The sequence below is a fragment of the Theobroma umbraticum genome, unplaced genomic scaffold (genome assembly GCF_002168275.2).
Source record: "Theobroma umbraticum cultivar Fairchild unplaced genomic scaffold, ASM216827v3 scaffold_50.0, whole genome shotgun sequence".
Taxonomy (NCBI): domain Eukaryota; kingdom Viridiplantae; phylum Streptophyta; class Magnoliopsida; order Malvales; family Malvaceae; genus Theobroma; species Theobroma umbraticum.
In genome coordinates, this window is record NW_018397261.1 from 8,456,376 (window position 1) to 8,480,524 (window position 24,149).

The 24,149-nt window shown below is 31.1% G+C and overlaps 2 protein-coding genes across 2 annotated transcripts; one reads left to right on the plus strand and one right to left on the minus strand.

Moving 5' to 3' along the window:
- Positions 1-7,413: 7,413 nt before the first annotated feature.
- On the plus strand, positions 7,414-9,527 carry LOC110418317 (tyrosine decarboxylase-like). Its single transcript, XM_021431011.2, is given in 3 exon segments — positions 7,414-8,791; positions 8,794-9,038; positions 9,040-9,527. Coding segments are annotated over 3 exon segments (1,551 nt in total). The 5' UTR covers positions 7,414-7,782; the 3' UTR covers positions 9,337-9,527.
- Positions 9,528-18,812: 9,285 nt separating this feature from the next.
- LOC110418152 (putative mediator of RNA polymerase II transcription subunit 19b) lies at positions 18,813-21,623 on the minus strand. Its single transcript, XM_021430794.2, has 5 exons — positions 21,397-21,623; positions 20,091-20,380; positions 19,779-19,994; positions 19,571-19,630; positions 18,813-19,410 (listed from the first exon to the last, which is right to left on the minus strand). The coding sequence occupies exons 1-5, from the start codon at positions 21,425-21,427 to the stop codon at positions 19,366-19,368; spliced, it is 642 nt and encodes a 213-aa protein (XP_021286469.1). The 5' UTR covers positions 21,428-21,623; the 3' UTR covers positions 18,813-19,365.
- Positions 21,624-24,149: the final 2,526 nt, after the last annotated feature.

The following is a 24,149-nucleotide window of genomic DNA, read 5'->3' on the forward strand; positions in this document are numbered from 1 at the left end:
TCTTAAAAATTAAAAAGAAAGTACTAATCAACGCTTGGTCACATAAAAAAAATTGTCATTAGTATTTTATTCTCTTAATTTTGATAAATATAGTGTATTAATTAGATGAAAATATTTTTGAGTTTTGATTGTATATATCAGGAGTCAGGGCTGCCTTTAAAATTTTCATTTTTAATGTCTTCCTTCTGTCACCCTTTTCATCTCTTTCTTAGATCACCATTCCGAAGAAAACTCGGCTGTCCAAGCTCATTAAGACAGGCAAGGGCACCGAGCCTGGGCCCCTTAGTGTGTTAAGGTGTTTTTGTAGGGGAAGTGAAAGTGATGGTAATGAGGGCAACATGCGATTTTCCCACGTTGAATTAGATTATAACTTAATTAAATTTTAATTTGATAGTAATTAATGATAATTTTAAAAGTCTTGAGTAAAAGGAAAAAAATAAAAATAAAATGTTTGTCTTTCTATCTAAAATTAATTTAATGATTAACATCATTACCTTTTCTCTGGAGTGAGTGTATTTAACTTGATATTTCTAAAATTTTTTCTTTTAGAATTTTGCATCAAAACATTGATGAAACAAATAAAAAATATATAGGCTGAAATTGTGAAACAACCGTTGGGAGGAGGCTTCAATGAATTATTGGTAGGTCCATTTCAGTCGGTAATTAAATTAAAGTATCACCATAAAAAAATCTAGAAAAAATGACAATAAATTCCATATAAAAATTATTTAATGCTCTTCCCTTGATAGAGAGTGCAGAAATTATATTTGCAAACAGCTAATTTAAAATGATTATGATATCAACTTAACTTGGAATCAGAAAAAATTCTGAGTCACATTATTATTATTATGATAAATACCTATTTTTTACCTTGTTTTGGTCGGTTTCAGGTGCTGAAACTAATACCGAAAAGCACTCACAGTGATTGGAAGAAAAAGTCCAATGAAGGGGCTGTTTTCTCAAGGTTGCCCGACAGATCGCATCATCATCCTCCTATTTGCTCCCCATTCAAGTGCCCCTGATTGAGCATATAATAAGGACAAGCTTTGAGACTTCATCATTCGCAAGTACTACCCCCAATGCAATGACCCTACAGCCATGGATAGCGGCGGAGGACGTGATTGCAACAATCTAAGTTCTTTTTCGCACCAAGCTAAGAAGACAATGATCCCAATAAAAAGAATATCATATTTAAAAAAATCTCTGCAATATTTTTAAAAATTAAATAAATTATTAATATTTTTATCTTAAATTAAATATATTTTAATATTTTTATTTTGAGTCAAATAATTTTTTATGATTAATGATTAATTTAGTTAAAATATCACTTGTTATTTTATATCACGTATATGTAAACATATTATAATGAATAATGACTTGAGATAACCATATGCCATTATCACCGTCAATACTATATAGATATAAAATAATAAATAATATTTTAAATTAAAATTAATTAATTATTAATTATAAAAATTTATTTAAATTAAATAACAAAAAAGAGTTTAAATCAAATATAGTAAAAGAATAAGAATTTGTTTAAATTTTTTTAAATAATTCAATAACTTTTTTGAGCATTATACTAAATAAAAATCCTTTTGTTCACTTGGAATAAAAATAAGATATAAAAAGGTCAACTTTTCAACATTTCTAATAATTCAATAAGCATGTTAAAAAAATATATAAAACACGCGATATAATAATATAATAACAAAAACCAAATGAAACACAATTCGAGAAACAAAAAATTTTAATTTTACATTTAAGTACCAACTTAAATTTGAATTGACTCACTAATTATAATTTTAATGATATTGTGAGATTTAACAAACAATTGTTTTAATGATATCTCGAAAATTGTCATCAAGTTGAATTGTTAGTTGAAAAAGATTCTTGATATTAAATTCTTGACACTTAAATTGTTGAAATTTGGATAACTTATTAAATTGAGAATAAATTTTAATTACATTGATCTGACATAAATCAAAAGAAATAAAAATCGAATCGTTTATTTTACAAGTAAAAACTCTTTTCAAGAAAAAACACTAACCAACCAAAGACTAAAAGCCAGCCCAATTAGGACTAAGAAATAGCTTCAAAGGCCCAGAAACAACAATCGATGGGAATCCATCTCAACCTTAATGGGCTATGACTCAAGCATTTAGGCTGGATCGGGGCCCAGAGATATGGGTTCAGCAATTCTATCCAAATTCAATTTCAAAATTCAGATTTTAAGAATATTTCGATTAAAAAATAAACTAAATCGATAAAAAAAATGAAGTATTAACAGATTAATTAATTAATCGAACTCAAACAGTTATTTCGGTTGGTAATCAAATTAATTGAAGTTTTCTTACTTTATTTTTTTATGTTAATTACAAGATAAATAAAATTAAATTATGAAATATTTAACAACATCATGAGTTTAATAACATTAAATTGTTCCAATATGATTAAAAACATTAAAGTATTTCAAAAAACATGAATAAACTGAATATAAATGAACAATAATATGCTTAGGATTATAATTCGACTAATTTGATCGGTTTCCCCCTAAGGCAGGACATCGCTCCCCTACGGTTGCAGTTTTACGTCCCAAACCCCTTTGTGATCTTTGGTTATGTCCTCAGTGTCGAGAAACATATATGAAGGTTATAGTAAATCGGTTAAGCTAGTTAATAAAAAAATTAAAAATTAAAACAAATCAAATTAATCAATTTAATTTATTTGATTAATTTGATTTTAATTGAAAATTGCTAAGCCTTTTAACTCTATGATGGGGTTGACCTAGCTTGTATTTATAACTTTTGAAAACCCTTAATTCTGTGAAGAAGATGAGACATGGAGTTTGTGTACCAAAAAAGGCAGCTTGATTAAATTTTTAATGCATGGAAGAGACATCATGACTGACCGATTCCAATGGGCGGCCTTAGTTTACAATTTTCCATTTTTCTTATAATTTTTAAATCTCTTAACTCCTCCTACAGCTATTGGTTGTAAAAAAATAGTCTAACTTCTCATCTTTCCTACTGAATTTTTTTTTTTGGTAAAAGATGAATTTATTAAGCCACAGCAAAATGGCATTATAAGTCTAAGGCTGTCTGCCAAAGACTCCCCATGACATATCTTTCTGGCTTAATTGCTTAATTAGAAGAAGTCATCAAAGCTAATTTACAATTTTTAATTAACAGCTTGCAAAATGCTGCATGGCCATCTGTCTTTTGAAGATATCTTGATTTGCACAATTTCTTTCCATTTATTTGCTTTCTTTGGGATGAGTAAATCGAATTACCAAAACAAAAAAAGTTTTAATCATGTATTTGTATTAGTGGTTGGAATATTACAAGATTTTACTGCTGATATTCTCGACCAATTACATATTGTCCTCCTTTTAACTATGTAAATTAATAATAATAATGTAATGCAAACAATAGTAGTAATAATAATTTAATGAAGTTTCTAACAAAAACATATTAATTTAATCAAGTAGAATCTTCTTATTTAAAAAAAATTACATTGATAAATCTATGATAGATATGTAATTCAATGTTCAGTATTACTCTGTTTGTTTTTACGTTTTGTTTGTTACTTTAATTTAATTTTTGTATTGCACTACAATAAAATTGAATTTTAATTACACTTTTTTAGGTAACATATTTCTTTTATATAGTGAAATTTAAAAAGTGCAAATATTTAAAATTTTAGTTTTATTTTTTTCACATTCAGTAGTAATATAAAAAAATATTATTATATCTAAGCATTCGATTTATTTGTTGGTGTATGATCATTTTATCTAAAGAATATGATTAAAATCCTCTTTCTCTTAATTATAAAAGAAAAATACAATCTTTACTAATGTATGTAATTTTTACAATTACATTTTATTTATAATACATTTAAAAAATTATATAATAAAGTCAAATCTACAAAAACATTCTAATCAAACCAACATTGCAAGTATAAGGAAAAATAAATCTCGTGCCAATGGGTCTCATGTGCACAGGTTACTTTTTTTAAAAAAAATTTTGCTACTTTCCTTTTTTTTGTTTATTTATTATAAAACTAGATATCATATATACATCTTAATTCTATCTTGTTGATCAATATTTTATATATAAAAATAAATAGTTTGATGCAAAATATACAAAAAGCTTTTTCCATATGTTCGAACAATATTATAAATAATAGTAATAATAGTAAAAGGAGTAATCTTAAATTTGGAAACACAATAAATAATAGTAGCAATAATAAATTAAAGATAATTATGTTCAGGTACTGACATTTTTAAAAATTTTTGTCTGCCTTGTTGTTAGAGAAAAATTTTTATTTAAATAATTTTTTATTTTTAAAAATGATTTAATTTTTGGATATCTTGATTATGATCATTCAAATAAGAAAATAAAATTAGAATTGAGAAAATGTAATAAATTAAAAGTAATTATTCATCAACTACGTAATTTATATCATAAACTTACTAAAATGAAATAAATACTAATTACACTTATTAAAATTTGCTAACTTTAAAGATGAAATTTTGTAAATTATTTTCAATTTAAATCACTACTTTATAATCCTATGCTTTTCTAATTATTTAAAAATATTCTGCTTTGTGAAAATAATCTTCAAATCTCCCAATAGTGTACTTTGGCAAGTGATTATTAAATTTATTCAATTAATTATTTTATTTTTTATTTAGAAATATTCTTGTTTTTCCATTTTCTTTCTCTTTCCTTCATTGTTTTGGTCTCTCTATTCTTTGAAAAATCAAAAACAACCTCTCATATTAACTCTATTTTCCTTTTTATTTTTCACTCTTTGTTTTTCGATGGATTTTTTTTTGAATTTTTTTATGTCATTTTCTTTGGTTTTTTTGGGTTGATTTTTTGTGATTTTTTATGCTTTTGGAATTTTTTCTGTGTTTTTTTCTTTTTCTTTCACTAAAAACCACAAAACTCCGTCTCCTGCCGACTACCTCTACCCATCTTTCTTAAGTTTCAAAAAATCCCAAATACTGTTTAAATTTCATGTAATTACACAAATAGATAAGAATCAATATCCTTTAGATGTTAATAATAATAATTTAGTTAAGTTTCTTAAAAAAGAATAATAATTTAATGAAGTAGGATCTTCTTATTTAAAAAAAAAATTGACACTGATAAATCTATAATAGATACATAATCTAATTTTTAGTATTATTCTATTTGTTTTTACGTTTTGTTTGCTACTTTAATTCAATTTTTAATGTACCTTTTTAATTTTTAGTTAAAATTTTTTTATATAATCAATGCAACAATATCTATTGATAAAAAAAATCATTTATCACATGATATATATTATTGGACTTTTCTAATTTTTTGTCAAAAAATTATTGTGGAACAGATGGTACAATATCACTTATTGCATTGGACATATCATCATACCGTTTTAATTTTTTTGTTAGAAAATCGTTGTGAAATAAATAATATAATATCTCTTTGTCAAAAAAATGTCACTATCTCGACACTATGATTATTTCGATTTTTTTAAAAAAATTACAGATTTTTAATTGAGATTGGACTTGCCAGTTATTTCATGTAAATTGTAAAGTTAATAGACGTAGAAAGGATTAAAAATTTCTTTCAATTAAATTATTAGTCGAATTAACTAAATATGTTGTGAAAATTAATCAAACTGATCGTGAAAATAAACCAAATAATGAATGCATGCAAGTTGCATTTGGCAACTAAAATAGATAAAATTTCAAGCTCTCTCTAATCTTTCATTTCCATTTCCTCAGGTAATTTTATAGTGATTTCGAAGAAAAAAATTAATTAAAGGTCTGCTCAAATTATAATTTAGGGGAGAGAATTCAAACAAAAAAAAAAAAGAGGAAACTTTATTGTGCACCGAGAAGGACAGGAATAAGAACATAAAGGGGAGGAGAGGTTGAATCAGAATGCGACCACGAAGGACAACCCAATAAATAATGAACGAAGGAGGTCGTCGACCAACCGGCTGACACAAAGGTTAATTGGAAGGGGAAGGTAGCTTGAACTTGCACGTTTTTCATTATGTTTTTTTTTTCCCTAGAAGACTGAAAAGCAAGACCCAACAAGTTGGACACTTGTTGGCTCGGACAATGGTAAATTATCTGCCATTGGTAGATCTAAAACATTTTTCCCTTTCCACTTGAAATTAACAAACGTTCGACCTCCCTCTTCGAAGGCATCAAAAACCAATCAGAATTTATATATATATATAAAAAAAAGCACAACTTGTTGGTTTCCATGCAAGAAACAATGGTGGAACAGCTTGATGAAAGTTGGGAACGACTAGACTTTGCCCAACTATATATATCGTGCTCGCTGTGAAGCCAAATGTGAACATTTGGAAACTTGTCCTGTCTCAAGCTCAGCTTGGATTGCAAGTTTTCTGCAACTGATATTATTTAAAGACAATCAGAAGACATTAGTAACAATTCCATGTGCGGGAATGGGGAAAGGTGCCTCATATTTTCATCAGTCATAACTACTTTTCCCCTCACCTGTCAGGATTTTATTAATGAGGAAACCAGTAACATGTGAAACACAATTTAAATACCTGTGGATGCAATAAAAGCCTTTGGCTGTTTGAAGTATTAATTTGCATCGAGTCATCAATAATTCTTTCATTGAAAAGAAGTTTAAACCAGCTCACGCATACCAAGTCTTTAGAATAGTACAAAAATTGGATCGATGGCATCTCCGCCGCTTTTACAATGATTCATGCTCTCAAAATTCATCCATACAATATCCCTGTAATCATCAACTGACAAAAACAAAACCAGAATCATAAAATCTTTGGAACAATAACAGCTAAACTGGTTCTCATCACCAATGCAAATGCGTAGTCAATGAGAAATCAAGCAGGACCTCGTGTCCCTTGTCTGTACATCACGTTTTTTGTATTAGCATCAGCAACTTCCAGCCTTGCTAAAGTATCAGCAAAACCATTAGCTTCTCTGTAGACATGTTTGAAACTAACTCCTCCAATGATCTTCCATTGTGCCCACGGTCTCGATTCCTTAATATTCATCCATGATATGGCAATCACCGAATCCGGCTCCACAATCAAAGATTTCTTTCCACACTATTCTAACGAGCTGAACACCATTAAAGCTTTTTTTTTTTTGCAAGTAAAAACTCTTTCAAAAAGAATGTTTATATGAATAAAGTACAATATCCGAATCATAGACCACTACACACTATATGAATGACATCACAATGAGGATGTCATTTCTAGCAAATGCCACTATATTTCCGTGTATTAAGGTTGGATCTTAGTATCCTTGTGGTTACTCCAATGATAAGCTTTCTTTAGATCGAGGAGTTAAAAAAAAAAGAAAGAAATAGTGAGGATTGTAAATGCCAACACAAGCATACATATAAAGAATGCAATAGATTATTCCCATTGGCACAATTGAAAACGAAAAGTACAATAATAAATTAGCAAATTGGCCGTTTACTATATATCATACACATTGCCGACACGAAATATGGCTGTGCATTGAAGGTTTAACAGTAGAGTAATTGCCAAGAAATGCTTGGAAACAAAGTAAAAAATATATATATATACCCAATAGAATTGCTCGGCGGTGGCCTTGCCGAATTTAAAGCCACCAAATCTTACGCATGAACGTAACTGCAGGTTGTTAACAAGTAAGAGTATATATAAAAGCTCTGCTGGTTGCCTGATCAATACCAAGCACCTTGTCATTCTTTCTAGGAAGCAAAGTTACTAGCAACTTTTGTTTTTTCAATCTCAATGGGCAGCCTTGCGTCCATGAATGAAGATGGAAGCTGTTCTACCAACATCGTTAACCCCCTAGACCCTGAGGAATTCAGAAAGCAAGGTCACATGATCATAGATTTCCTAGCTGACTATTACCAAAACATTGAGAGATACCCAGTCCTCAGTCAAGTTGAACCGGGCTACCTTCGGAAACTCTTGCCAATGTCCGCCCCATATATTGCAGAACCCGTTGAAGCAATCCTTCAAGATGTTGAGAAACATATAATCCCTGGTATAACACACTGGCAAAGTCCTAACTATTTTGCATACTTCCCATCAAGTGGCAGCATTGCTGGCTTCCTTGGGGAGGTGCTTGGCACCGGTTTCAATGTGGTGGGATTCAATTGGATATCATCACCAGCCGCGACGGAGCTTGAATCCATAGTCATGGATTGGCTTGGTCAAATGCTTGAGCTTCCTCAAAGTTTCCTTTTCTCTGGAAATGGAGGGGGTGTGATACAGGGAACTACTTGTGAGGCCATGTTGTGTACACTAACAGCAGCAAGAGATCAAATGTTGAGCAAAATTGGGAGGGAGAATATTGCGAAATTAGTTGTCTATGGGTCGGACCAAACACATAGCGCTGTAGCAAAGGCAGCTAAAATTGTGGGTATCGACCCTAAAAATTTTCGGGCCATCAAGACAAACAAATCAACATTATTTGGTCTGTCACCAGAATCATTACGAATTGCAATAACTACAGATGTAAAAGCAGGACTGATCCCACTATATCTCTGTGCCACAGTGGGGACAACGTCGACCACCGCTGTTGATCCGTTGGGGCCGCTGTGCGATGTAGCAAAAGAATATGGAGTGTGGGTTCATGTCGATGCTGCTTATGCAGGAAGTGCCTGTATTTGCCCTGAGTTTCGACATTTTATCAATGGTGTGGAAGGTGCCAATTCTTTTAGTCTTAATGCTCATAAATGGTTCTTCACCACTTTGGATTGCTGTTGTCTTTGGGTGAAGGATCCAAGCACTCTTACAAATCTCTCTCAACGAGCCCGGAATACCTGAAAAATAAAGCAACTGATTCAAAGCAAGTGGTAGACTACAAAGATTGGCAGATAACTCTGAGCAGAAGGTTTCGAGCTATGAAACTTTGGCTTGTGCTTAGAAGTTACGGTGTGGCCAACCTTAGAAACTTTCTGAGAAGCCACGTCAAAATGGCAAAACGTTTCGAAGAGCTCCTGGCTTGCGACAACAGGTTTGAGGTGGTAGTACCCAGGTACTTTTGCTACGGTCTGTTTCAGGGTTTTGCCATCCGCTTTGTGTAAAATTCAGAATGAACCTTGCGGTGAAGCTGATCATCATGTTCATCAGAAGCATGCAAATGAGTTCAACAGAAAATTGTTAGAGTCAATCAACGCATCGGGGCATATATACATGACTCATGCTCAGGTTGAGGGAATTTATATGATGAGATTTGCCATCGGCGCCACTCTTACAGAGGATAAACATGTTATCAAGGCTTGGGAGGTGGTGCGAGAGATGGTGGATACCATGCTCAAGCTCAATCCACAGTAATTATTACTATGCATATTATATATATATATATATATAGACAGATATTGATCCTGTCTTTCTCCAGTACGAGCTGTTTTAATTTCTCTTGTAATTTTCCTTCTACTATTGAATAAAGTATTTAATTTAATTTGATTAGACAATAACCTTCACCTACAATTTTAGAGCAGCAAATTTCTTAATGGATGGATTTGTCAAAGCAACTTTATTGATAATAAAGCTTCTAAGTAGTATTATGAATTTATCCCCTTTGCTCTAAAATGCGACCTTGTAAACACAAATTTTATCTCTTTTTGTAACCTCAACTAAATTTTTCAGAAAAAAATTAATTTAGTTAGTATAAAATCCAAGAATTGTCTATTTTAATATTACGACCAGATAAGATAAGTAAGAAAATTGAAAAAAAAAGAAAGAAATAAAACCCTATTTAATGTGATGACTTTTTCGAGTAGAAGAAAATTTTAATATTCTTGTTTCTCTATTTCTTTTGTTATCCTACACTTTGCGTATCCAAATCTCCTTATTTAATTGTCCCTTTTCATTACAAAATCAATGGAGGACAAATTAAGATATTTCCTAAATTGTTTTTACAGAATTTTGCATGGAAACTTGATGAAACAAATTAAAATATGCTGGAATTTCGAAACAACCCTTGGGATATGACAATAAATCAAAATCTAGAAAAAGAATGACAATAAATAAGTTCCATATGAATTAATTGATGCTTTTCCTTTTCTCTTTTCATTTCGAGAGGGACAACTGGGCAAGGCAAACTGATTGAGAGTTGAGATCTGGAAACAGGAAAGCTGACCCAAAAGGCCCAAACGTGCAAAAATTATTTGGCGGCCAAAGAGCCAGCAACTCCAGATAATAGCCAAGCGAACGAAGCTAATAAATTTAATGGTGGGTTTAAGTTAGTTCATAGATGGCATGGCACCACAGTTTAGGATCAGGAGAGAAAATGGGCAGCCTTGGATCTGTCTATAATCCAGAAAACAATTTCTTCCAACTTTGTTAACCCTCTGAATCCTGATGAATTTAGGAGTCCTGTGTTTCCTCTGCCACTACCGTACTTTCTTTCATTGTGCCCAATCTACCCGTTGAATCAATGGCATTCCACTGCTGCACCTCCGTCGTTAACACTATTTCTCTTTGCCCATTTATGCAAGGCCATGTGAATGGGGCTAAAGCCATCTTGATTCAGCTTCCTAGCAAATGGTTTTTAAGTTCATAATCTCCATTACAAAAAATCACTGTGCCCTGCAGCAGCTGCTATGTGCAATGGAGTATATATCAGCATACTCATCCTGATCAAGGCGCCTCAAAACATTTCCATCTTCTGAATTAATTCATACAACTGATCAATGCTTCCTGTTTGAGCTGCACCCATCAACCTTTCTTCCTGCACATATATGGCTTCACAAGCAACTAAACTCTGCTAATTAATTTGGTAGCTGTTTAGTCTTCCTATCAAAAACAAAGACAATAATATGTACTGTGATTACCACAAACTACATAGCCGAACTCCACACTGGGAAACCAAAGAAGAGATGTAGATCCTTGCTTGTTGGCTTCGTAAGACATCTTGAGCTGTTAATTTGCCAGAATTTGATGATGTTCACTTCAGACCTTGATTAGTTTCTATTTTCACCTGTTAGGTAGGACATAGATGGCCATATAGTCAACTACAGAAACGAAGAAAAAGAAGGCAAGAAAAATCAAAATTTTTCTTTATTGGTTAAAAAGACAAAAAATTTATCTTTTCTACCAACCAATGTGTTGAATTAACATTTTCCTTTAATGGCAAACTCTAATATAAGTTTTAACAGAGCACTAGAAGAAGACGCTGGCCATACGTTATATAAACCAGATGGAGTTGCCTCCCAATGACAAATATTATATAAAGTCTAACATAACTTTTAATTTAGTGGCTTCTGGTGGTATTTGCCATTCAGAAAATTACGAAATTATCTCTAACGAATTATTTAAGATCTTACTCAATAGAATAAAAAAAAATCAAGCATATTCACAAAAACAGAAGAATTTACGTGATTCGATTTTTTGATGACCTATATTCATGGACACAACAAAAGAGAAAGATCCACTAAGTGAAAAATCAGTAGATTACAAAAATTGTTTTAAACTCCCAACTCTTATCTCAGGTATATGCAAGTCACTCTCTTTAAATCTAGGTGTTTATTATTCTTTAACCCTATAGGATCATTTTATAGAATAAAATACAATAATTTTATCCTAATACAATTAAGATATGTGATACTAGTTTAACTAGATTTAAAAACTATTTTATTAAGATATATTAGTTTAACCAGAATAAAACTATCTGAGTTAAACTACAATTCAAAATTATCTTAACAAAAAGCTTGTTTCAATTTAACCTATTAATTAGCATGAATTAAGTTTGATTTAATTAATTTAATAACATATAAATTTTTAAAATAAATAGATACAGCCTATTGAGTCATCTCTTTAGTGGACCATTTTCAAAATTCTCAAGTCACCTCTCTATGTCTCTTCAACCATATATCATATAGTCATTTTCTTTCTTTTATACTTCAACAGATCAATCATTAGTCATTTTTTTACTTTTTTTTTATGTGGAGGATATCATCTTTCATTATTAAGAAGGACAGTATTTACACATAAAATATATATTTTACTTTTGAAATTATATATTTTTTTAATGTCTCACAATTACGTTCTCTTTTCTTTCTTAAATACTTAATATTCTTATTTTTTTCTACATTCTAATCTTTTCATGATTTTTTAAAAAAACAATTTAGACATTAAAAGTAAAGATCATCAATTATTTTCAAAGGAACTTATTATTTTAATATAAAAATAAAATAAATAAAAAATTTTTAAAAAATTCTTTAAAATAAAATAAAATAACGATAAAAACCCAAAGAGAGAACAATGTATACAACCATATTCTTTTAATATAATTTTAGAAATCTATAAATTATAATGTGACCTCATTAAATTTATTAAAGTAGTATCCTAGGTTGCAGTCGATGATTCATTTAACATATATTCATTAAGGATAGATTCCTAAATCTCATTCATTACTTAAAAAAAAGAAAAAGAAGAAGAAGCAAAGGCCAAAAGGAAGGTCTTGTAGTGTCGGTCACTTATTAATATTATAGGTTTTAAAACAATTTTTTTTTTAGCAAAAATAATATAGTTTTTATATGATGTAATCAAGAATTTTATGTATAAATTTTGCTTTTTGTTAAAAAGTTACATTTCTATTTATTCCACTCTACTTGATTCAATATTCATGATCATTAAGAGATGTTATTTCATATCGGATTTAAATTTTGAGTTTATCCAAGTTTATATTTAGATTGGTCTTACGCCTCTATAACTGATCAGATTTAAATTAGTTGATTAACAATGTATCAAAGCTTACTTCAAAAAGAAAATTGTAATCACACCTCCGATTTATTGTGTTATTTCGGAGGAATTAGATTTCCTTTTGTAGACATTATAATGGTAGATGGTGCGCCAACTGCCAAGGATGTGAGATGCTGTTCTTGGTTGTCCTAGCAAGTACCTCTTTTTCCAGCCCACACACTGAATGTACCATTCAATTTGGCATAAAGAGCTTGTTGTTATAATAAGAACTATTCTATCGACAAACTTAGAAGATTCTTCCCTTGAACGGAGTGGACATGTTTAGCTATTTGTGGCATATGCTTTCGGATTCATCAGAAAAATGATGCTGACATTTCCTGATGATACTCAAGGCAAATGGGGTTTGAAAAGTTAAGGGTCCATTCAAATGCCAACTTGGGGCACTCAAAATAATTAGCTGAGCTTTATCTGAAACAGAAGAAAGAAAAAGTAGCTAAAGAAGACAGAAAACAATGTCTAGGAGTCCTTGAAGGGAGTAAATTGAAGCTAGAGAACTCTTTAAATTTCCAACTAGAAGTGAGCAGCAGGCTCAGGTTCAAGGTTGGGATTGACAAATGACAACATGTTAAAACAAAACGAGTTTCTGAACCAGTGTGATTGAATGGGATTTAAAGGCCCAACGTGTGTAGGAGGTGATCCGACCTGATCCTTGGCTTGTTAGAATTGACGAAGAAGTCTGGCTTTTCCCTGTTATATATTGTGAGGGGTGTTAAGGAGAGCTTACCGTTTGGGTTTCTTACTGGTTTATAGCAAGGAAGATTTTTAGTGTTTTCTTCGGTTACAGGGCCCTTTGAAGGATACTGTATATGTTGCTAGGGTCCTGCAAAGTGTGCTTTGTTCTTCCTTTGGAGGGTTACGGTTAGAATATGGTAATCCTTTTCTTTCGGCTTATCCAAAAAAAAAAAAAAGAGAATTGACAAAGAGCAATATTTTGTTAATTTCGCAAATTTTGATATTTCTTGCCTTGTTTTTCTTCATTTCTGTAGTTTACTATATGGCCATCTATATCCTACTAAGCAGGTGAAAATAAAAGCTAATCAAGGTCTGGAGTGAACATCATCAAATTCTAGCAAATTAACAGCTCAAGGTGTCTTACGAAGCCAACGAGCAAGGATCGACATCTCTTCTTTGGTTGCCCCTGATGAAATAGTGTGGACGTTGGCTATGTAGTTTGTGGTAAGCATAGTACATACTGGTGTTTGAATAGGCCTTAAGGGTACGGCTTGTCTCTTAGCTGATGCTCAATGGGTGAGATTTTCATTGAAGGTAAAGAAGCTGAAGTAGTAGGTAGTTTCTTCGTTGCATAGGGAGGTTAATCTCTGACTATGGGAGCTATCACTTTGATTTTATAGCTGTGGCGTTCGTGCAGAAAAGAGGTAATTTGGTTGCAGTGGGATAACCATGGTCTTTATTTCGGGTCCCTTTTGTAACTATTGTCCAGTAACGAAATCATTCCTGACTCTTTTTATTTTTTTTTTAATTGTCAGTGCTGGAGGCTTGAATGCTTCATCAATTCCTTCGTCAATTCTTTGCTGGTTTTCTTTTTTTTTTGTTCTTGATTAAGGTGATGCCTCAGTGCGTTGCGATGAAGAAATAATATTGAAATAATTGAAGAAGTTGTGTGCCTAAATACATGTTGATTTGCATGATTAGTTCCTTCTTGAATGCAAATATTATTGTCTTTAAAATTTTGTTGTGTTTTCTTTCTATCTCCCTCTTCTTGTAATAACTAGAATGTAGCCCATGCCACGCATTGAGCACAATTTTTTTATATATAAATAAGATATGAAATTAATTTACATTAATAAAGATAATGATTAAAAATAAAAAATCATCAAAATATTATTTATGAATTATATTGTAATGTGTAAAGATAAATTTTTAAAAGTCAAAAAATATTGTGATGATGTTTTAAATTTATTCAATATGAACTTGTTTATCAAACTTAAACTTGTTTGATCTTTCACAATGCTATCATGTATAGGTAATATTATTAGTAACAGGTGTCTATATACAATGCATTGTTAGGATATATTTTTGTTATTTCCGACATTGTAATAAAAAAATTATAAAAATTTTAAATATAATTAGTAAAAAATTAAATATTAAAAATAATAACAAAAAATAAAAAAGAGAGAAAACTACAAAAAATTGAATCTCAATTTTTTCCCAATTAAAAAAACCGCCCATTCCTTTTTCTCAATTTTTCCTTTTTTTTTTCTATTTTTTCCTCCCACATCTCCCTCTCAACCTAAACTTACCTTTCTCTCATGTATCTCCATCCCTTTCTTTTACCCTTTCTTTACCCATTCCTTTTTTTATCAAATCTAATTTTTGTTAAATTTTTTTTTTCTTATTCTTCTTTTGCTTTCCAATTTATCCCTACTCTCTTCTAACCTCTACACCTCAACTATAAAACCTCTGACCCAACCCATCACCTGTTAGCCACTAACCTAATCTCCAACTCCCTCTTCAGCTCCAGCTGTCAAAATATGGAGAAGCAGAACATGCAGAAGCCAACTTCAAACGTGGCCACTTTCTAAGTTGAGACGTAACAAAAAGAGAAAGCCCAGTTGGGAATTCTTTTTAAGTATGTAATAAATGTTAAATGCAAATAATATTGGAAGTCTTAATAGCTCATGCATGGCTTCGTTTTGCCAAACCCAAATTAGTTTTCTGGTTCAATTTGTTGAAGAAGAAGCCCATCTGAAGGTGGCTGTGTATTTGACGAGTTGGGTTGGGTTTGCTGTGGGCTTTACAATTGCAACAATGATGAAAGAGTCCTTTCAATTCCAGCCCATCTAAAATTTCAGTAAAAGATTAATCATTAAAGAAAATAGAAAGTAATTGATAATTGAAGCAATATGTCAAAATATTTAAAAAGTCTATGTATTAAGGTATTTTTTTCAATTTAATCCCTTTACTTAAAATCGTAATATTTTTATTTCTTAATTTTAAAAATTATTTCAATTTAATCTTTTTAATACTTTTCGTCCAAATTGACCATTATGATTCTAAAGTGATTTATAAAGAGATTTTGGTTGCTGACATGCCACATGGCAACTTGAACTCATATATGCTACATTAGTAATCCATATCCAAAGTGTGATGTGATAGTGCCACATCATCATGATGGTGATGTGGCATTGCCACGTTCATAACTCGACCTTGAAGTGTGATATGGTGTCAACAACCAAAACCCCTTTATATGTCATGTCAGCATTGATATTAACACTGTAACGGTTTGAACAAAAAATATTAAAAGATTGAATTGAAGTAATTTTTAAATTTAAGACACTAAAATATTAATATTTGAATAGAGAGGCTAAATTGAAAAAAAGGCAATAATATAGAGACTTCTCAAGTGTTTTGACTATAATAATGTCTAAAGAAAAACTCTTAAAACTATTAAAAAAATTTAAATAATTTTTTTATTTTTTATTACATTCAATCACATTTTTATATTTTAATTTTACGTTATACTTTTATTTTGAACCAAATAAGTCCTTATAACTAAATGTTAACTTAATTAAAATGTTATTTGTCATTCGATATTACACGATATTAATATAAAATATTAACATATCATAATAAATGATAATGCGTTATAAAGATACGATTACGTGATCTTTTTCACCTTTTACATCAACAATACCATACCATTAGAAACAATCATGCCACATAAGGTCATTGCATTTAGGCAGCAAAAAGCAAAGAATAAAAATGAATAAGACAAAAAAAAGTCTGAATTTTTGTTGAAAGTCAAACCTTAGTCTTTACAATCCTCATCCACCATTCTTCCATGCCATCTCAATTATAGAATCCTTTTGTTCATTGAATCACTGAGATTTAGGAAAAAATGGATATCATAAAGAAATTCATAGCTAATACCTTCCCATGCAGAAAAGCTTTTAATTGTAATAATATTTTATGGTAAGGTTGATACATTACATGACGTCAAGTTACTTAATTATTTCCATCATTCCATGCCTAATTTACTAAAAGTTGAGACGACAAGATCATACACTTACCTCACCAAAAAAAGAAAATCGTAACCTTCCTTGGATTAACAGAATTTGATCCAAATATAACCCCCTTTATGCATTATAACCTGCCAAATTCCTTTCCCCGATACCCACCCTATACAAAATCAGGCTTCGTCCTCCCTTTCCAGCGTGACTACCCACCCTTATCATTTTCACCATATACAAGAACCACATTTACACAGCCTGGGGATTATCCAACATGTACCTCAGATCATCACCCAGGAAACAACTATGGCTCAGCAAAGCCCCGCAATGTTGCTCCCACAGCTCAAATTAAGCATCATCTTCGCTAATCTAATATCCTCTCACAGCAATTAGGAAACCATAAAATAATGTCGTTCAATGGCATTGTTTTACTGCCGAAAAATAATATGTTCCTCATGACACAAGATGCGTAAGAGCAAAACAGAAACATAGCTAGTAGTAAAAGAAGCGTTCTCAGCACAAAAAACATTTATTTCCAAATGCCAATAGCGTTGTTCAAGCATCATTCCACAGTGGCAAAAACATTATTCAGTTGCCTTTGATTGTGATACCTATGACAAAAAGTTGGTAATGATAAGGATTTTCCTTGAAAAATTTTTGCTTATCTCATTTGATAAGTGCTTATACCTCCTGATCAAAGATGTTTAGTTCGAGAAATGAAACAGAAGATGAATAAAATAATTATTTTATGAAAATAAAATAAAATAAGTTTAATTCTTATATTATTTGATTCATGAAATGAAATAGTATTGTAAAAATTGTTATTACAACTTATTTCAATGCTTAGTCAATAAATATAATAAAAAAATAAAAAATAAAAAAACTTTTTGTTGTAATATTTTATTTTTAATTTAAAATATTTATTTTTTATATTTTATTGAAAATATTAATAAATTATTATTTCAAAATTTAATGATTATCTATTTTATTTTTAGACTATTAATAATTTATAATTAAAATATTTATATCATTATTTTTTTCTTTTTAAAATATTAATTTTTATAATATATAATTAAAACTTAGAAATTTTTTATTCTAAATTTATTTTAGTTTTTTCTCTGTTATGTTCTTCTCTTCCATCTCATCACCGAAGATCTGACCAGCATAAGGGAACGTCAGAATGGCGCTTTTTGTGACCGGATTTCACCATGCAGTGTTGAATCTAAAGGTCAAATCCAACCGAAGAGTGCCAGATTCGACACTTCTAGTCATTGGATCCGACATTTCTGCGATCGAATTTGTTTGGAAGTGCCCATTCGACACTTCCCACAACTGAATTTGGTTGAGAAGTGCCAGTTCAATGCTTCCCGCAACCAAATCCATCCAAGCAAGCACCGATGCTATAGTCGCCTCTGGTGGTTGAGGAAATATAGAGAGAGAAGAAGAAGGGAGCTAGGTAGAGAGAGAGAAAAAAATGTGAAAATGAACGAATTATAATTTTGTACAATCGTATTTCCAGTCTATTCCCTGGTGTGGTAATGGCTATTCCGATTTTCCACGGCATTAGCTAGGTTATAAGAACAGGGAGTTGACATTTATTCCCAGGACCAAACACGAGTAGGTGTTGACTTTTGTTTTTTTTTTTTTAAAGATTAAAAGGTGTTAGCATTTTGCTTTTGCATACTTGTTTGCTTTTTTGCTTTTGCAGCAGCAGCTTGTTCATCACTTGACTGTGAGTTCCGATCCTGTTCGCTGGTAAATCCCTGTCAGTGGGATCCTGGCTATTCTCTAATCTGCTGAGTTTAATCTGCTCTGTGAGATCCTGCTTGTCGCCTGATCCTGGTAAAACATTCTTTCATGTTTGCGAGGTGCTTTTCTGACTTGCCTAATGGCATTTATCACTGTTCTGACAAGCTTTACTCCCTGGGCCCTTGTGTTTAAGGGAGGTGCTGGCTGGTATTAGTGTGGAGGCTTGTCTAACAGTATGCTCTAGTTACGCACTTTCATTAATGAAAAATAAATAAATACACACACACACATATATATATATATATATATATATCTAACAGTGGCTTGGCAAAACAAATAATCAAATATATTGATTAAACAGACTATTTAAAGTTCATAATCTCTTGATAACATTTAATCATTTTACATAAGAATTAGCTGCACTCTAAAAAATGACTATTCTTCTAATTTGTCAACTACCTAAAGCATCTGTCAGTTATCGTACAAACGCAGCTTCAAAGAAATTGAAATTCTGCAAAACTTCCATTGAATGTATGATATAACAGGTTCTCGATGTTCCAAGGGTCGCTGGCACAGTAGATAGTAAAATTCTTGATTCCAAAGAAAATTCCAAGTGAACTAATATGACAAAAGAAAATGAAAAACGACAAGACTAGTCAAGATCTGACTAACTCTTCATATATTGGGCTTCCTTCTGCCCTCCAATGAAGCATTGCTGCTCCACCTCGCAGCCGGTTAGACCACAAACAATCCTCACCAACATCAACAATATCAATTCTGTTACCATAGATGAGGATCATAATTCATAAAGTTACTTCATAACTTAGTACCTCCCAGAGCAAAGGGCAATAGCTAGGGAAGTTCAAGTGACAAGGTTTTAACCAGCCACCTTTACCTTGCCCCTCTCAATCCTTCTAGGGTTCTGAGGATTACATAACCAAAGAAAACCCTGATCAGCCCAACTATATGGTAGAACAACAGGAAACAAAAGGCTTCATATAAAGCATAGGAAGCAAACGATTCAAATATACACCAAAGACCAATGTTTGGAACGGGGCAAAATAAATAAATATATGACTTACCTGGCCATTTTGATGTCTGTGGACATCCAAAAAATCATCATTCCCAGCATACCTCCTTTTCTAAAAGAACGAACAGGTTAAAAAAAAACCCAGTAAGGCCATTGTTAGGCACCACCGCATAATTGATATTTTTAACAAATAATATCAAAAGATAGATATAGAGTACACCCTACATGAATCAGAAGGATGAGAGGAATAACTTGCAAACCTTGTCTTGCCGTTTCTTCAAATCCTCAGGACCAGAATCATGATGTCTAATTTTGGTTTTATTTCCATCACTAGTCATGTCCTTGTGATGATGCTTATGCTTCTTACTATTTTTATCTTTCTCCTTTTCCTTGTCTTTTTGCTTTCTATGCTTCCTCTTCTTGTCTTTGGACTCAGCTTTTGACTTAGTGACCATTGTGGGGATCCCCTTCTCTGCCTGTTAAACATTAGATCAAGGTAAATACACATCTATATTGACAGAGTACAAAGGTAAGATGAAAAAAGAGACAAATATACGCATCCAATGCCTCACCAAAGGCAGGTCAACATAAGCAGTTTCTCTCATCTGAAAGGCTTCCCCAAGTAAATCCAAGTCAAAAGGACCTATGCTTAGATTTCTCCCTCTCGAATCAGAGGCGTTTGGGAAAAGCTGATCCAACTCCATCCCTTTGCCTTTCCTGATTTCTGTGTCTCCGACCACATTTCGGATATAGGTTGTTTCTGATATTGACAAAGGAAGCGACCTCTTGCAAAAGAATTCATGGTGTGCCCAGAGTTTGAATTTTTTGATAAGATCAACAGCCCCACCAAGTTCCTTAGGTCCTGTTATTGAATTAAGGGCCTCAGCCAAACAAAAATTTTAACTGAAACAATGTAATGATTCAAATGCATCATAAATTTTACAGCATATATTCTATCTACCTGATCCTACCAGACAAAAGGTTAAAATCCAAAGTCACGGTTTTGTCTCACTTTCACAAACTTTACTCTTCAATATAAGGAAAATTTTACATGAAAACTAAACCCCACAACCATATACATCCTAACTTCTGAAACTACATCAAAACATGATGACTAATGACTTTACAACATGTGTAGATTTGAATTCGTTTCAGTCTACTGCATGGGGCTATATACATATTTGCCTTCCTCTTCCTTTGTTTCAAAGAAGCCATTCGAGGTAAAGACAGTCAAAGTCAAGTAGCACCGGATGGAAATCATGCAACATATGAACTTGCTTGACTGAATTCATCACGGGGAAATGCAAAAAGAGGGACAAGAAAAAAAAAAAGGGAATTGCTGAAATGTGAAGTGGAACACAATTAAAGCTTTTGAGATTAAGTTCTGCGATCACTTTCTAGACAAAAAGACATGCAGAAAACTAGAGTTTCAAAGAAGGTTTCAGCAATGGATGTATTTGATTGGCTTTTCCTTATCTGAATACACGAATTGGACAGTCATTTAGCTGCCAGTAACATTCTTTGGACAAAATAATGCCATTTCTTGACAAACATATATATAAATAATTAATGTAATAATATGTTTGAGTAAATGGTTTCTCAAGAATTCTCTCAAGGGTTTTCATCTGATGCAGCTCAAAATTACTGTATCACTGTATTTAAACCCCACGAGATACTCTTCACATCGTGAAGCTCTGATATGGCAGTGAATAATCAAACCAATAACATAAATTCGTAAATAAACAAACAAATTTATCATCATCATTCACCTACATCCAAAAAAAAAAAAAGGAAGCATGAACCAGTATCATTAAATCCTAAAATTAGTACTGATTAATTCTTTCAAAAAAAGAAAACAAAAAGAGAAAAGGATCTTACCTCTTCCAAACCTATTTCTTTCAAGATCCATGGAATCAATCACAAATTTAACAAGCAGCTCTTCTTCATCCACAACCAAAAAGGACAAGAAGCCGCAAGAGGAAACCGGAGGATGGAGATTCGCGGTCGATTCGTTACCTATTCACCCGGAATGGATCATTTGTCAATGGGCCATGTATAATGAAGCCAGATCGAGGCCCATAGGCTGTGTGTTTTTTCAATGGAGTATTGGGGTGGAACGAGGCATGGTCAACTTATGACACAAACCAGCTTATATGGTTCCATTTTTTTCGTAAAATTTTCATTACAAGATCAAATAAGTTTTTATATTTAATAATTAATTAATAATTATTAATTAAAATATTATTTATTATTTTTATATTCATATAATATTTTTATGATTCTTAGGTGAAAATATACGTAATTATTTTAATATGCTATATGAATATAAAACATCATCATTTACTATTATATATTAATTTATTATGTCTTATAAAATAATAAATTACATTTTAATTGTAAAAATTAATTAATTATTAATTATAAAAACATATATTATGACATATTAATATATTATATCAATATCATATGATATAAAAAAATAAATAATATTTTAATTAATAATAATTAATTAATTATCAATCATAAAATTTATTTAATTCAAAATAATAATAATAAAAAAAAGACGGAAAGACTCTTAACAAGCATCTAGTTCGACCAACTCAGAAAAAATAATACCTATTTTACTAGAAATAAGCCACTGAGTTTGTTTGATGCCTGCCCACTTCCGAGTTCTAAATGACAAAAACAAAAACAAAAACAGTGGGAAAGCTTTTGTTGCTCTCTTGTCCATTTCTTTCACTTGACAGCTCAAGCAAATGATTTGTTCTGTTAATCATTCATTAACTTGTTCCCCACAACACACCACATGCCCATATCCTTAACCACTTCCCTTCTAAGTCCTAACTAACCTATGGCCTCCATTTTTTGCTTCTGGTTTAAATCCTTCATTTCCTCTTTTAACAGAACAGACAACCCATCGTGATAACGTGACCACAAATGCTAGTATTAGTATATATATATAGAATTTGAACATATTATAATTAGATTATAAGGGTAATTCGGTCTGTGAACAAATGCAATTAAATGTAAATCCTAAAACGACAATAATGTTCATGGAAATAAGCTTTTGTTTATCCATATAAAGCTGGAATTATAACGAAGAGGAAACAGGGGGGCAAAAAAAGAAGTGGGGGCTGAAAGGCAGAATTGTGGGGAGGGGATCGCAATTATAGGGATAGGGACGAGTCATCTCAGGCAGGCCATGTATTTTGCCCGCTTATGGACTCATCGTGCTGATGGGTGCCACCCATTTTGTGTGTAGAGTTGCCATGCACTGACTAGTCCTCTTTAATTTGTTGTGGATGTTTTTGCTCTGCTACCATTCTCTTGTCCCTGTGGAGCACCCCCAACATGTAGCCCATCTAAAATGTGACACCTTTTTAATTATATTTTCTTCTTTTTTTTAAAGCAAAAAAAATTGTTAAAAAATAGAGTATCTCGTTCTATGCAATTCAGTAAAGACCGTCTTTATTGAAAAAAATGTGTACTAAAAAATGAAAATATATTAACCCAATTTAAAGATTATTAATGTTATAACCGACATAATTCAACTTTATAATTTCAAGTTCAATAAATTAAAATAAAGAGTAAAATATTTCAATTTTTTATATTTTAATCAAAATTTCAAACAAAATTATTAGTTTTCAAAAAATAAACACTCAGTTCAAAAATATAAACACTATTAATAAAAATAAAAAAAACTAAAATATTTTTATTTTTTATTAATTTAAAATTTTATTATTATATTTTTAAAATATTGAAAAAAAAAAGAGAAAGGAGCACGATCATTGCTCCCCAAGAACGGGCGGTGCTCCCAACGGAGGGGAGCTCTAGTGCTCTCTATCTTGTGAGGTTTTTTTTTTAATTAATAAAAAATAATAAAATAATAATTTTAAAAATTAATTAAAAATATTTTTTATTTTTTATTATATTAATAAATTCATAAAAATATTAATGATTGACTAATAGTTAAACTTATGTTTATAACGAAAAATATTTTGTAGGACGTCATGCTCATTATAAAAATTAATGAACTTAATTTTAATCAAAATCTAAGAGATAATGATATTTTATTTTAAAATAAAAGATAATTTGAATTTTTCAAACAAATGAAAAATTAAAATGAACATACTTAATTATTTCTTTAGTGATAGAAATAGAGACATAACCACAATCAAGAAAACTGACACTTCCATTAATGGGATAAACTTGCAAGATCAGCATCTCAAAGTCATATCTAACTCCCACCCCTTTCTTCCAATGTAAACGAAACAAACTGACTTGAAGCCAACGTTCCTAACTTCCTACTCCTCAAATTGAAAATTACGTAAACTTACTCAATGATAAAGACAAAAATTATTTCGAAAACGATTTAATGAAATAATTATATACAAGGTCTCGTTTTCAATTGAAAACCATCGATTTAATTATATATATATTTTTTAATTTCACCTAATAAAATTTACACGAGTACAAATGATATAAAACAAAAAAAAAAAAAATTCTACAAAGAAAATGATAAATAAATTAACTTTTTTGAGAAGGAAATATAATTCAAACATGGAATATAATCTAAAAATGTCATTCATTTTGATTTATGTATTTGTAATCCTAATCGCTTCGACTTTGAG

Excerpts from the sequence above, each read along its gene's own strand:
- LOC110418152 (XM_021430794.2), bottom strand. The coding sequence starts at position 21,427 with ATGGATCTTGAAAGAAATAGGTTTGGAAGAG. Across the intron at positions 19,631-19,778 it reads TGAAGAAACGGCAAGACAAG|AAAAGGAGGTATGCTGGGAA; the intron begins GTTTGCAAGTTA and ends TCGTTCTTTTAG. Across the intron at positions 19,411-19,570 it reads ACAGACATCAAAATGGCCAG|AACCCTAGAAGGATTGAGAG; the intron begins GTAAGTCATATA and ends TGTAATCCTCAG.